This window comes from Vigna radiata, unplaced genomic scaffold (genome assembly GCF_000741045.1).
Source record: "Vigna radiata var. radiata cultivar VC1973A unplaced genomic scaffold, Vradiata_ver6 scaffold_321, whole genome shotgun sequence".
Lineage (NCBI taxonomy): Eukaryota > Viridiplantae > Streptophyta > Magnoliopsida > Fabales > Fabaceae > Vigna > Vigna radiata.
Window position 1 is genome coordinate 263,577 of NW_014543610.1, and position 13,856 is coordinate 277,432.

At 33.5% G+C, this 13,856-nt stretch overlaps 2 protein-coding genes across 4 annotated transcripts in view; one reads left to right on the top strand and one right to left on the bottom strand.

The window, feature by feature from the left end:
- Positions 1-6,680, top strand: part of LOC106754630 (choline transporter protein 1) — an 11,958-nt gene extending 5,278 nt beyond the window's left edge. The window contains exons 7-11 of one of the 2 annotated variants that reach the window (XM_022778017.1): positions 2,751-3,107; positions 3,903-4,163; positions 4,278-4,505; positions 4,593-4,825; positions 6,442-6,680. In XM_022778017.1, coding sequence (XP_022633738.1) covers positions 2,751-3,107; positions 3,903-4,163; positions 4,278-4,505; positions 4,593-4,784 — 1,038 coding nt within the window. In that variant the 3' untranslated portion in view covers positions 4,785-4,825; positions 6,442-6,680. Of the gene's footprint in view, positions 1-2,750; positions 3,108-3,902; positions 4,164-4,277; positions 4,506-4,592; positions 5,081-6,441 lie in introns of those variants that run through there. The other variant, XM_014636672.2, reaches the window with a different exon arrangement.
- LOC106754638 (MLO-like protein 11) lies at positions 6,139-13,498 on the bottom strand. Of its 2 annotated transcripts, none has more exons than XM_014636685.2 (15): positions 12,279-13,498; positions 11,726-11,783; positions 11,396-11,589; positions 11,181-11,297; positions 10,684-10,744; positions 10,254-10,348; positions 9,722-9,796; positions 9,220-9,305; positions 8,817-8,866; positions 8,614-8,654; positions 8,141-8,311; positions 8,012-8,047; positions 7,685-7,752; positions 7,412-7,472; positions 6,139-6,803 (listed from the first exon to the last, which is right to left on the bottom strand). In XM_014636685.2, the coding sequence occupies exons 1-15, from the start codon at positions 12,402-12,404 to the stop codon at positions 6,447-6,449; spliced, it is 1,596 nt and encodes a 531-aa protein (XP_014492171.1). In that variant the 5' UTR covers positions 12,405-13,498; the 3' UTR covers positions 6,139-6,446. The 2 variants fall into 2 exon arrangements, with proteins under 2 accessions (XP_014492171.1, XP_014492170.1); XM_014636684.2 differs by having other exon boundaries at positions 11,396-11,628; positions 12,279-13,496.
- Positions 13,499-13,856: the final 358 nt, after the last annotated feature.

Consider the following 13,856-nt stretch of genomic DNA (forward strand, 5'->3'; position numbering starts at 1 on the left):
ATAACCAACAACAATTTAGGCACATTGATTAGAATTTTAACCAAGCCATTTTGAACTAGTATTAACACTAGAAATAGTTCCAGAACCACAATCAACACCACTGAACTGGAACCACGACCAGCATCAACACTTGGTCAGGTTTGGCACCAAAGTTTTCACTGTCAGTTAGGTTTTGTGACAAATTTTGTAAAGTATTTGAAGGATTTTGTAGTGGATTGGTGAAATCTGAGCGGTTTTCTTACCAGAGTGAATCAATTGATCAAAACCAAATATTGCATCTCCTATTTGTTGAGGGAAGGTTCGACACACATAGATCTCCACACATGGTAATACATTGTCTGCTTTGGGCCAAGCCCTCACGGATATGTTTTTCGTACCACTCCAAAAGGCCTCTTACCATTGGAGATATCTATGTGTATATAAACCCTTGACCAGCCCTTCTTTCACTCAATGTGGGACTTTGTTTGCACTCCAACACTATTTTCTATGGAATATGAGAATATGTCATGTTTAAGCTAAATCGCGGATTTAAGAACATAAGAACAGTATAGGAACATAAAAATAAGTGACTGAATCAATTGTTATAAAAAATACGAACAAAAGCACTTGAATCAAGTATTCATGGACTTTGGCTTTCCACGGTTTGACAAATGCAAGTTGTTGACAAGCTAGATTGGGTGAAAGATTGTGCTTGGCTATTGGGTTTTAAACTTAGATATTTACCGTACTCTTCATCAGAAAATATGAATTCAGCATTCTCAAGTTTAAAGACATTGGTTGTTTTGTCAAGGAAACCATGTAAAGAGAAACACTTTTCTTGAGTATGACTCGTATCTTACAATAAAAGCACTGGGGACATCCTTAATCACTTTATCCTCCTCTATTTAGGCGGCCTACCCTCCTACGAGTGGACACTATGACATAATTTAGCATAATCATGAAGATTTTTGTTGTCAAGAGTGGGAACACAAAGTAGTCTTGTTGTTAGGTTTTCTAGAGTTCATGTTGTGATCTGTTTGTTTAATAGATATCTATTTATGAACATAATCATAATGACATTGAACGTTATTTGTTGAAAAATGCTCTTGGTCTTTTTTCACAAGGTGTTTGAAGTTTTGAGCTCTAAGAGTTCCCAATATATTGGGTTCCATAGATTGTCACAAGACATAAAGTTGAAAATCCATCTTCTTCCACTATTTGTTGAACCTCGATTGCTGGTATTTCACTATCATCTTCTTCCAAGTGATCACAAAAACCTTGGCCAAGAAACCGAAGTTCAATATATGCAAAACAAGATAAATATTTTTTGCCATTAAGCTTTTTTGAAGAAATTGTGGAGGACCAAAAAAAGGAGTGGATAAAACAAGATGCTATTTTAGACTACATAAAGAAAAGACCAGGGTACAAACACACTCTCAAAGTGTTCAGGAGGACTTGAATCTCAACATGTAGTAAAAGGAGGAAAAGGGGGTTAAAACAAGTACTAAAAAGATTGGTGAAAGGAACAAGGGTGGCCTATGTCTAGGTGAGCAATGTAAAACGGTTGTGTTCTAGGTGGCATGTTCCTCCAAGATCGGTTAAGTTCTTTGTTGTTTTTCTCAGAGTGCCAATAAAGAAGCCCAAGAACAATACAAGAACATCCCCAACCAAACAAATGAAGTGAATCTCACCAATTTGGAACAAATAACAAACTAAAAGTTAGAACTGAAAGATATGTCTCATGGATTTAGTAATAAGGGTTATTAAATACATTGTAATGTGTCACTGTTTCTATTTTTTTCTGGCATGAACAACGTTCAACATCAAAGGACTACAAAATCGTTACAAGTTAGTTAGATGTACAAAACAAAAAATCTCAAGTGTTTATTTCTCCATAGGAGGTTTGATGATAAAGGTAAGCTTTATGATGTGCCAAACCACAATAGGCTATTGTGTAAAAGAAACAATAACTTCCATTAGAATTAACTAAAACAAACACTACAAAAGTAGAAGTAACTTGGTGTTTTGTTAATTGAAACATGGCAAAAAGGTGAAAAAAGTACAGGGGAATAATGTGTTAGTTTTTCCATAGAAAAAAGGCCTGTTTTGGTTGGTCTCTGTAAAATGGATTAGTTTGCGCTATTACAGTAGTATTTAGAAACATCTCCCACTTCTGTTAGTCTTTGTGGTTAAAGTAATGAAAAGAAAATACAAACAGTAAAGTTTTTGTGGCAGACTCGTCTTATCTCATAAAGTTGTACTCCTTCCCCTTGATGATTGCTAGTTACTTAGAGTAAGCAATTGGAGTACATCTACACTCACCGGTCAGGGAAATTCTAGTCTTGCTAGGTCTGCATCTGGCAGCAGTAGTATTCACAGTATCAATTTGAGCATCTATTGTTCTTGTTTAACTATTTAATGAACGTATGCTTAATATTTTATCCCTTTCGCTGCCAATGATATTTTTTGTTAACCATAACAACTATTTCATTGCTAATGTCTGATGTGTCCGATTATGGAATATTAATTTCATCATTTCTATAACCTACAATCTCATACAATGATAGTTTTCACATTCAGTTGTCACTAAGTTATGCATAAATTCTCTTTCACAAGATTGTCACACATAACAGAGCCCTTAGTCACAGTATGATACAACATAGCAATGCTAGCATTGTAATAATTGTGAATGATGATACAGCATTGTTTCCCTTATGACACATTGACGTAGACAATCAGTTCAATTGATTTAATGCAAATATTGCTCACAGGTTGCTGCAAAAGTGATAGGAGAAGTTCAAGCACTTATTATTTTTCCAATCATACCTTGTGGTATCCTTGCAGTCTTCTATATTTTCTGGATTTCTGCTGCTCTACATTTGTTCAGCTCTGGTCAGGTTGTTCAGAACAACTGCAATTCTAATTGCTGCACATATGACCTCATCGAGAAAAAGGTGATATGTGATCGGTGTTGTGGATATAGCATTCATTACACGCCGCATATTGGAGCTGCCATCCTTTTTCACCTTTTTGGCTGTTATTGGGCTACACAATTTTTCATAGCTTGCTTGTCAACAGTGATTGCTGGATCTGTTGCTTCTTATTATTGGGCCCATGGTGAAGCATCTGTAAGTCAAAATACCATGCTAATGAAGAAATGAACAATTTAGAAGAGTTTGTTTTTCCATAATTGAGAGGATGTATTATTAACAGAACTAGATTGCGTGATTTTTAGCTTCATGAAAATTGATAAAACCAGACCAAAAAAAAAAAGAACACCAGAGAAAATTATTAAAGGAGATTATGGTGAATAATATGACTAATAAATTGCTTTTCTACTAAGTTCAACGTCACTGTTTAACCCAGTAGCCAACCAAACATTCTGGGATTGGGTGGTGATTGTTGTATAATTCTGATGATGTGGTGATTGAATAAATTTGGCTCAGAAATTATTCTTAATCAGTATAAGCTATACTACTGTAGGATTAAAAATTGTTGAAATATGATATCATTTTACAAGCTCCTCATATCTTTGATGTTTAAGGATAGTAACCATAGGTTAAGAAATATTTGATGGAAGTAAAGCATCATTATATTTGACTAAATTGTCCTCACTACCTTGATCTGTTAATGTTTTCCTCTCTACTCTTTTCTTGTTTAATATCTCAATAATAGTGATGCAAGCATCTAAAGATATGGGAAAGAGGAAGTCAATTTGTCACAATAATTTATTGGGCTTAACTAGATTATAAATTTCCTTGTATCAAGGAAAATTTTCAGAGTTAGATTAAATGACAAACATCGGGTTTTGGTCTGTTTGGCTGATTGGAATTTGGTTTATCAATTAACTAAACCTTTTTCTTTTGATGGTTACAAATTATCTTTTATACGATATTAAATGTTTTTCATCTTTCTCTATGCAGCCTGAAATTCCCTTTCTTTCAGTATTTTCCTCCATGAAGAGGCTTATGCTTTACAGTCTTGGTTCTGTGGCTCTTGGTTCTCTGACTGTATCATTTATAGAGTCAATCCGGTTTCTGCTCGAATCTATTCGCCGGAAACTAAAAGTCTCCGGTCACGAGCCTGATAGCTGGATTGGCAGAGCTGCTTACCAGTGTTCTCAATGCTTTCAAAGATGTATTGGGTGGACCATCAAATCAGTGAACCGAAATGCATATGTCATGGTAATTTTTGTTAATCTTCCATAAGCCATTTATGTTGCATGTTAAATAGTTTGTTTATAGTATAATTTATTAATTTGTCTTTCTGCATTTTACATGTTTGCCTCACACCTGCAGATTGCTATAACGGGTAAAAGTTTCTTTAAAGCTTCTGCTATTGCAACTGAATTGATCATGAGTAACATCCTACGGATTGGACGTGTGAATGTGATTGGAGATGTTATTTTGTTCCTTGGAAAACTATGTGTCAGCCTTTCAAGTGCTCTTTTTGCTTTCCTCATGTTGGACACACACAAGTACAGATCCGCACATAACAAGATATCATCTCCACTTTTGCCTGTTGTGGTATGTTTATAATCTTGTAAGACTAGGGCTTGAAAATCAATAATGGTTTAAGCAAAGCATAAAAGATGGTAATTTTGTGCAATGCAGGTTTGCTGGGCTCTTGGATATGTTGTTGCAACCCTTTTCTTTGCAGTTGTAGAGATGTCAATAGACACTATCATTCTCTCATTTTGTCAAGATTCTGAAGAGCATGGAACCGCACAGTATGCTCCACCTCTTCTCATTGAAACCCTGGGAGACCAAAATGAGACGCAGAGACTTACACAAGGATCCCAATGAAGAATTTTAACAGGGCTTCCGGATTTAGAATTTTGTTAAAGGTGCTTAATTTTTCACACCTAGTTCTGCTCTTTTCCTTGTATATATGTTATATACAATGTTCAACAAAGGTTCCGTATGATTAAGGTAGCTCTTTAGATAGTTTTAATCTTTGACAAATGGGTTTATGCTAGGATGTCATGTTATGGCCACAACCAAACAAATCCAATCATTGTTCTTGTGTAATTATAACCTTACTCAAACTCGCATCTTGTGATGAATTATAATGTCTTCAGTTGGAGGTTCTTGATTGTCAATTCTTGAGTTTCAATGTTTGCTTTTCATCCCTTGCAACACAAACCTTTCTTAAGAAAAAAAGTTTATGGACATGCAATCACACTATTATATATATATATATATATATATATATATATATATATATATATATATATATATATATATATATATATATAGCTTTTAGTTGGATTTTTACTTCTTGCACCCCTACAGTTTCTTCGTACACCCCAAAAATGTCCATATTACCGTGACTTCCAAATTATATGTAAAATTTCCAGAATAAACTTTTCGAAATTTCCATAATAAGAGTTTCCGAACAGGATTTCCAGAAGAGAATTTTCGGAACAATTTTTCTAGAATATGTATAATAGTGTGATTCAACAACACTACAAACATGATAACACATCGTGAACTACTACCCATCTCAAATATTTAGTAAAAAATATTAACTCATTTGCAAAGATCAAACATATATAACAATATCTAAAAAAATTAGTCTATTCAAAGTAAACTTTAATAGAAGACTCGACACTAGATATGTGTATGATTAGAAGTGTAATCAAATGATATTTTAATGTATGAAAATAGAGTAAATTACACGTTTACATGAAAACTGGTGTAGAGATCTTGAATAAGAAAAAAACTTTATTACTTATTACATGAACAAAATTTTCAAATATCAAGCAAGTTTGAAATCTTACATGAATCATTTTCAAAATTATAAAATATTATTAAATTATAATTTGAAATTTATTATATCAAGCAAAAACAATTGTTTTTATATCATTCATTTTCCTTTGCATGCAAAACTAAAATATAAACTATGGAGGAGGTGATTAAGATTTACTTGTATTTTATATGTATACATATATTTTTCTTATTAACATTCAAAGACATTAAAAAGTAGTAAAAGTTTGCTTAAGTCATGAAATGTTAGGAGGAGGGAGAGGGAAATGGAAGGGAGAAAAAGGGGAAAAGTACTTATTGAATGATCTAATTCATATTAATTACACCAATTCCTTCATGTAACATATATAGTATGTATCCAATTATGCAGTTTGTATAAAAAAGACTGTCATAAATTGTGCATCCATAGCACAAAGGAGTTTTCTGCAAACTTCATTAACATCCATTTTCTTTAATGTATAATCAACATTAACAATTTACATCAAGTCAAATCCAAAAAGAACTTGTGTTACTGCTTGATACCAACAAAAGTCACCCATATTCTATAGTTGTTCCACATATTAGTAATGTCCGAAAGCACTATTACCTTGTAAAGCTTTTCTTAAGTGAACTAGTAATCATCTTATACATCTTTAATTATCATACTATCTTCATCAATATACCAGTTAACCTTTTTCATTTTCCTCCATTGCAGATATTTTATCTCCCACTTGGCATAGAGGAGCATCTTAAAATTACTTCAGCTTTAGAACTGCTATGAGCTGAAGATATTGAAGCAGAGGGTCTTAGGAGGGGTGTAGCAACCCTACTTGAAGTTTCATTGGCAATGGGAGAAGGGGTAGATGTAACAGCATTGACTGGTTGTAATTCTACTTCAGGGGCATCAATTAATTGATCATCTTCTTCAATAGACAACACAGTGCTTGTGTCTGTATGAATGGTGGAATCATCAGGGAACATACCATGTTTTCTCTTCCTCCTAGCTGCCTTACCCCATCCATGAATTGTTTCTCTTATCCTCTGTGGGATTAATGCTGCCTTGTAGTTTGTTCCCATCTGATATAAACATTGAAAAGCTGTAGTTGCAAGGAACATTACAGTGGAAAAAGCAAAAGCCCTTCACTAATATCATTCACTCAGTGTGTCAATTCCATTTTTCATGCAACACATGACGGATTATTCAGTATTAAGTAATACCATAGGCTTCCAAATACTGAAAACTTGTCAGATATAGATTGTGCGATTTACAGTTTCACAAAATAGTTATTAGTATTCAAACAACTGGTAGAGAGGGTCAAGCAAGACAAGTAACAGCTACAGTAATTACTAGAAAAGTAGTATAAGATGAGAAAACATCTATTTCCTTTTGTTCTTTGGATTTTAAATCACAAGTTTAAGAAACAATTTTCAGAACTAAATAAACTTTAAATTTAACTCAATTTCACAAAACTGACTTATAAAGTGTGATTTATATTCACTTATAAATTTGACTTTATCTGTGCAATAAAAACAAAACTCCCTTGTTTAGGATGAAAATTTGACTTTTGAGTAGTGTGTAATTATTCTAGAAAACAGCTTTTAAAACCAAAAGATGAGAAGAGAATTAAACAAATGCATAGTAAGATATTATTACATTTTCCTTTTTCTAACAAGGGTTAACCTACCTGTGTAACAAGTGCATATAGTGGCAAGGTGCTGTAGCTACAAAGAAACTGTCCTGCAAAGCTGCAAAGTTGAAATGTAAGGTGCATGTTGATTTGTCTTGTGTAAACTAAACCAGTAAACATCCAATGGCGACATTTTACATTAAATAGTTGAATAACACCCATGCCAAGTAGTTATTTTATATTAATGGCATGTTAATTCTTTATTGAATTAGTTTAGACGAGCATTGCATGTAAAATCCTGAATAGGGGAAAAAGTTGATTTCTGCATACCCCAATATTAGCCTTAAATAGAGGAGAAGGTGATTCCTAATAAAGCAAGAATCATATCCGAACTGCCACTGTAGTCAAAAAACAAATTTTAATAGTTTAGTCAAATGCAAAAACTCAAAGTTGCAATCTGTATTATGATTCATAAACACAAATATATAGTTGTATCTTATTTCATTATAACTCCCTAAAAAACCTGAATCTTGATCAGAATTTTGGGTATACGTATGTTGAAGCAATATAGCTATTTTTTAATAATTCAACCTTAAAACAATATGATTCCTATTAGTCCATATCTAATTCTAGGTTGTAAAATGGATAAGGAAGTACCCAGAACCAAAAGAATGAAGCCAGCTCAAATGCATTCTGCCAAAAAGAATAAAGAATCAGAAGTTAATACTAAAATAACAAACTTAAGTAAGAAAACATGGCATAAGATGTAGACGAACCATGGCCAACCTGGAAGAGAATGAAATGGATCAAGGACAATAATAGCTCAGGCTTATTAAACCAAAAGAGTTCATCACGAGGCCTCAACTTTGCTTCTGGGAAGAACCCTGCAATTCCAGCATTCTCCAATGCCAAGGTTGCAATGACATGCTGTAGCTTTGTTCCCACCAAAAGCACAAGCTTTTCATGAAACATAATGATTGTATTGTTGAATGTCATCAATAATTTACTCAATTAATTCATTTATCATACAAAAATTACAAAGAACTTTAGTGAATAAGGACATAATTTAAGTAAGTTATTCTATTCAAATTCCATAGAAAAAACCCACCAACTATTTCACAAAGAACCAATCACATGCCATCCACAGCATCTAAATGGTTCTGGAATTAAAGTTTACAAGTGCAGTTTATCCACCACACTGGCATTTGATGCAATTAGGATAACTAAAAGAAAATGAAGGAAATAACAAAGTAACTTACAGATACAGGAATGATAGCTATCCAGAAATATAGGTTAGATCCTGCATAAACCACCCCAAAAAATTACCATCTGTAAGATTCAACAACATGCAAAACCAAGATTGATCTTACCACAATGCTTCAGTAAATCTTACAGAGAAAAGGGACTGAAATCAAGGAACTATAAACTGATTTTCTCCTGGACTGCTTATAAAAGGCTATACCTTTAATGTTGAAAAGCATGAAGCCAACAACAAATCCCCAGAGTGGGCCACTGCAAGAGATTTTACAGACAATCAGCTTTCAACTTCTTCATGAGAATCAGTTGCTGAAAAACTAAAGCAATACAAATGTAACAAGAATAAGTCCAAGATGCTCAAGACATTATATTCTCGCCTTCTTATTTGGATAATTTGCAATGAGTATAGCATAGAAAATTTAACTACCTATCAAAACACTAAATACAAGTAAATGGATATTTACAATTAAAACAGGTCATCTTTGAAATTTAAGATAATGGGAATGCACATAAAAGTGCACTAGAGATGTTATGATACTGTAATAACTGAAATTGGTGTCTGAAGAAAAAATCATGAAACTGACTGCCGAATCAAGACTATTTCTAACCTCACACCAACTATCCTTTGGAATTCCTCTTCCATAGACCGAACCATGTAGCTGTGGAAATCATACTTTAATGAAAGGTGGTGATTCTGACATGAAGAAGGAAAACATAGTAAGTAGTGTACATTCACAAAATAGTAGTGCACACATACAACATAGTTCCAAAAACCTGATATACAACTACCCCAGGGATTGCTATTTAAAATTGCAGTTAATGCAATTACAGATTTAAAATCAGATTGTAGAAAACGAATATTAAGCAAATGCACGAAGTATATGTCTTTAAGTAGTCTTTTTCAGTTTCCACTAGGAACTTAGGACCATAGTTTTCTTAAGAAAAGATAAAAGTTTGTTAAATTCTGCATTTTGACATATGGTGGGATAAGAGTTTTAAAAACAAATTAGCAAAAGAACTTTGGGAAACATATTAATTGTGAGATGAGAACCACATTAGATAGCTTAAACCAACCATACAAAAGACAAATTTTATTGCAATACTGCGTACCATGATGAAGCCTTTGCGAAGTGTAAGATAATCAGCACGAACCACAGAATGTGCAAATTGTCGGAAAAAACATGTCTGCAGCTTATTTAAAATTAAAATTAGATAGATATGCAGTTATACTATTACTGAGTAAATGCTTCAAAATGAAACCGGAATTTACATAGAACTAGATGATCAAAATGATATATAAATTTAGTAGGAGGGGGTACAAGGTACCTAGGAATAAAAGATTCAAATAAAGCATGCTGTTTTGTTCTTTAAAAAGGCTGATAGTAATAAGAGATTCATGCAATTAGCTCCAATGTACTAATAGTATGCGGAGAACCACAAACTGAATTCCCATAAGCTTGACAGCTTCGAAAATGAAATCATTAGAATTCTAGTCATATTTTAGTCAACGTAGTTAATGAAAACAAATCTTCCTAGTTCTTTCATCAAATAACTTTAAGAAACTAAAGAGGGTAATGTTAAAAATACACTAATGAAATGAAACCAATTGGAAACAAGAAAAGAAGGGGAGATATATAATTACCACCCAAATAAGGGAACTGTTTTTGAACAATGGATTTGATAAATGAGACTTGACAAAGGTTGATTGCCTTCTCATAGTCAACTCTCTTGTAATTTCTGTTGAAACAAAAGAATTGAAAAATCAAATTCAAAATATGGTTAAAATATGCACTTCATGACCACATTTTCTGTCAATGGTCAACTCTCATACAAGCCTACTAAACTCTCAAACAGGATCAGTGAAGTGAATTGGGAGAGATCAAACACAGAAATGCTTTTGGATTTTAATTATATAAACAGATTGTGTTATCTGCATTGACTGCATAACTGAGAGAAGAGATGCATTATAGGATAACAAACCTGATCAATGTGCTTTGTAAGTTTGTATATCAATCATACAACTAAAAAGGATAACATAGAAATAGTTTTCATTCAAAGGGCAATGTGCTTACCAGATAATGAATCACGCCGATCCATGTGAGCCTCATCTTCCCACACTCTCCAACTGTGAATCTGGTTTGAACTACTATTGTTATTATGTCAAACAAAATCCAAAATGATATTTTTATCAATGCAAAAATGTTTTTCATGGATTACTTAGTTAATTTTCATAGGACCGATCTCCATACTTTTACTTTGTTTGAACAATACAATAAGTAAATACCAAGATTTATGTGAGATGTAAGATGAAAAAGGCATATGGTAGTCCATTTCTGTCAACATAAATGAAATACACATTGTATCAAAAGTTATTTAGAATGGCTCAAACTATTTTATAACATCATCCCAATTTTCTTAAGGTTTTAATCATGGTAAAGAACTAGAAAAATCATTGTGAAAACCCAAGCACATTTTGAAGAAGAAAATTCACACATAAACCATTTTTTTAAAAACAGTGACAAGTATTTGGCAGACATTCTTAATCTATTAACAGAAAACAATAACTCACCTTCACAATGGCCAACAACATAGTTAGGCAACTGTAAGATATATGAGTCACTGCCATGACAAAAATGAACCTGTGCAGCTGCTCTAGACCTTCATACGAAACAAATGGTTCATAACCCTGAGCATGATAACAAATTGCAGATTAACTACAATAATCTAGAGCAGTAAAAGCAAGTGATAGTCAAATTTTATACATGTAAGGTATATTTCTCATGCCTCTTTACAAGTGCTTCTATTTATTCCGTTCAACATCCTCCCTGATACATGATAAGCAGAAGCCATCCATAGTTTACGCTTTTCAGATCCATTCTCTTCCATTTGTTCATCAATCTGGGATCTAGTGCACGGAGCAAAAGCACTGTTGTAGAACTTTGATGGAATGCAAATATTTGCTATCATGCGTGAGGTAGCTGTTAATAAGAGTGATATAAACCCGAGTAACATCAATTCTGAAGATGGAATTCCAAAATAATGGGAACTGATTAGTAAGAATAATTGTTTATATCTAAAACGAATACAATACAAGTATAACTTAATGCACAGCACCTTCCTTCATCTTCTCTAAAGCTGCAAGCAAAGGTTTTCGGTTAGTTTTCCGCAGCCACTGCAGTCACAGAAAAACGTAATCATACATCAGAATTCATGCCAAAAGCAAAGTATTTGATAATGAAAGGATTGTTCTTCAATCACAAGTAAGACAAGTATGTGATTAAGACAGAATCAAGCTTTAAATTTTAAACAGAAAATGAAAAGTGAAATGCATATGAAGAGAGTGAAAACTTCTTTCCATGTCAACTAATGCAGATCCTGTTAAATCTATTTTAGAGTTACATTACATTCCACCCAGAAATGAAATTTCTGACCCTAATTAGTTGTAATGCAAAATACTAATTTTGTTTTTCTCTTTTCACTTTTTTTGGCTCTATCGTTCCCTTTCTGAACTCATTGACAAGCCTGATAGTAGCTTCAGTCTTCACCATAAGTTTGAGAATGCCTTGAAAATTGAAAAAAAATTCCAACTTTTCGCATGCAACTTTTTGCAACACCAGAGAAATTAACATCAAGAACCAACATAGATTCTAGTCTAACTATTACTTACATTGCTTAAACGGTGAATGGAGCGCTCCACAAGCAGAGAGACAGCAACAAAGACAGTCAACACAGTAGCAACTGACCATGTAGGAGTCAGGGCCAATGACCTTGTTTCCTGTTCATTATTGTCCATTTTGAAATACCCAAATCACAGACCAAACCTTGAATATGGCTATGGCTATGCCTAATAAAGTCACAGGCCAACTTCTTCAATGGACTTAAGACATAGTCTCATAAAAAATCTCCTTGGACAATTATACAAACAGAAGTCATAGTGCACCCCTTAATCAGCCTATAAATCAATGGGGTAACACTGAATCCCATAAGTAGAAATTCTAATGGCAGTATCTTTCTTCAACAGACGATAGCAAGTAGTGATCTTGACTACTAATTTACATCCAAATACAAAGATAGAACAGATCAAAGGAATATGAATACGACCCAAATGGAAGCTCTAATTTCCAATCTCTTTTTCATTGACTCCAATGGTTTAACCATAAGACACAAATACATACCACTTGCTAACAAAGTAAACTTTGGCAAAGCCCCCAAAAGAACCTGGTGGCTTGCTCCTCACTGCATGTCAAAATCTTCCATAACCATCAAAGACTCTTCCAGAAAAAAGAAAAAACGAAAACAGTTTCCACTATGACAAAGATGGTGAAAAGAAATTTCCTTGACCTTGTTTCTCTCACTTTCTCCAGAGATAATAGAAAAGAAAAAATAAAACAAAAAACAAGGCTCTTTCTTTTCCTTTCTGAGAACCCTTCTGAACTATTCAGACCAACCTCATTTGCAAATCATTCAGTCATTCCCAAGACACTTTACTAGCTCCTTTAAATGCATATATTTTCCTTGATTCTACTTTAACGACAGTGCCTAGCAGATTCAGACATTCTCCAATGGGAGTAAAGGCCATAACTTTTTTCCGAACATGAAGTGCCCACAACCTTAAACCCCTGTCAGGAATCTAGGAAACTCAGACTGGAACTTGTCACTCTGTAAGAAGTGAACCCAGAAGAGTTAAATCTGAAGATCTCTCTCTATCTCTCTCTCTGTCTTTCACACAGTCACAAGCTGTAACTAACAAACTAGTTGTTTGTTCCTAATACAATACATTGAATGAGTTCACCAAAAATTACATGCATTTTTATGATTCCAATATAAAATGAGGGACAAGGCGCGTCTTTTCCAGCTGCAATATCATGTCAATGCACTCTGTTCAGTATCTCTTCAATGGGCCACAGGTGCGTGCCAACTCCTACTCATGCACTATATAATATACTAATCAACCACATCTACCATGTTGCTTGATTCTTGTGTTCTTTAAGCAGGTAAGTTCAAATTACAGGGTTAAAGATCAATATACCTTTTTAATTATGGTATCTCTAAAATTTATTTATTGCTGGAAGCATTTAGGAACCTCGAACTCACACAAAATGAGTATCCCAACGTAATTTAAAATAATTTTTTTTCATAGTCTTTATGCTTTTATAAAAAAATTCCTTGATACAAACAAAAATATATAGAGTATTTATTTTTGGAAAATGATTTTTTGACACCATTTTGATATTGCACACGTGTT

Bases quoted from the DNA above. Each gene is read 5' to 3' on its own strand.
- LOC106754638 (XM_014636684.2), bottom strand. From the start codon at position 12,404: ATGGACAATAATGAACAGGAAACAAGGTCATTGGCCCTGACTCCTACA. The intron at 11,784-12,278 runs GTAAGTAATAGT...CTGTGACTGCAG, and splicing joins CCATTCACCGTTTAAGCAAT to TGGCTGCGGAAAACTAACCG. The intron at 8,048-8,140 runs GTTGGCCATGGT...TCTTTTTGGCAG, and splicing joins TCCATTTCATTCTCTTCCAG to AATGCATTTGAGCTGGCTTC.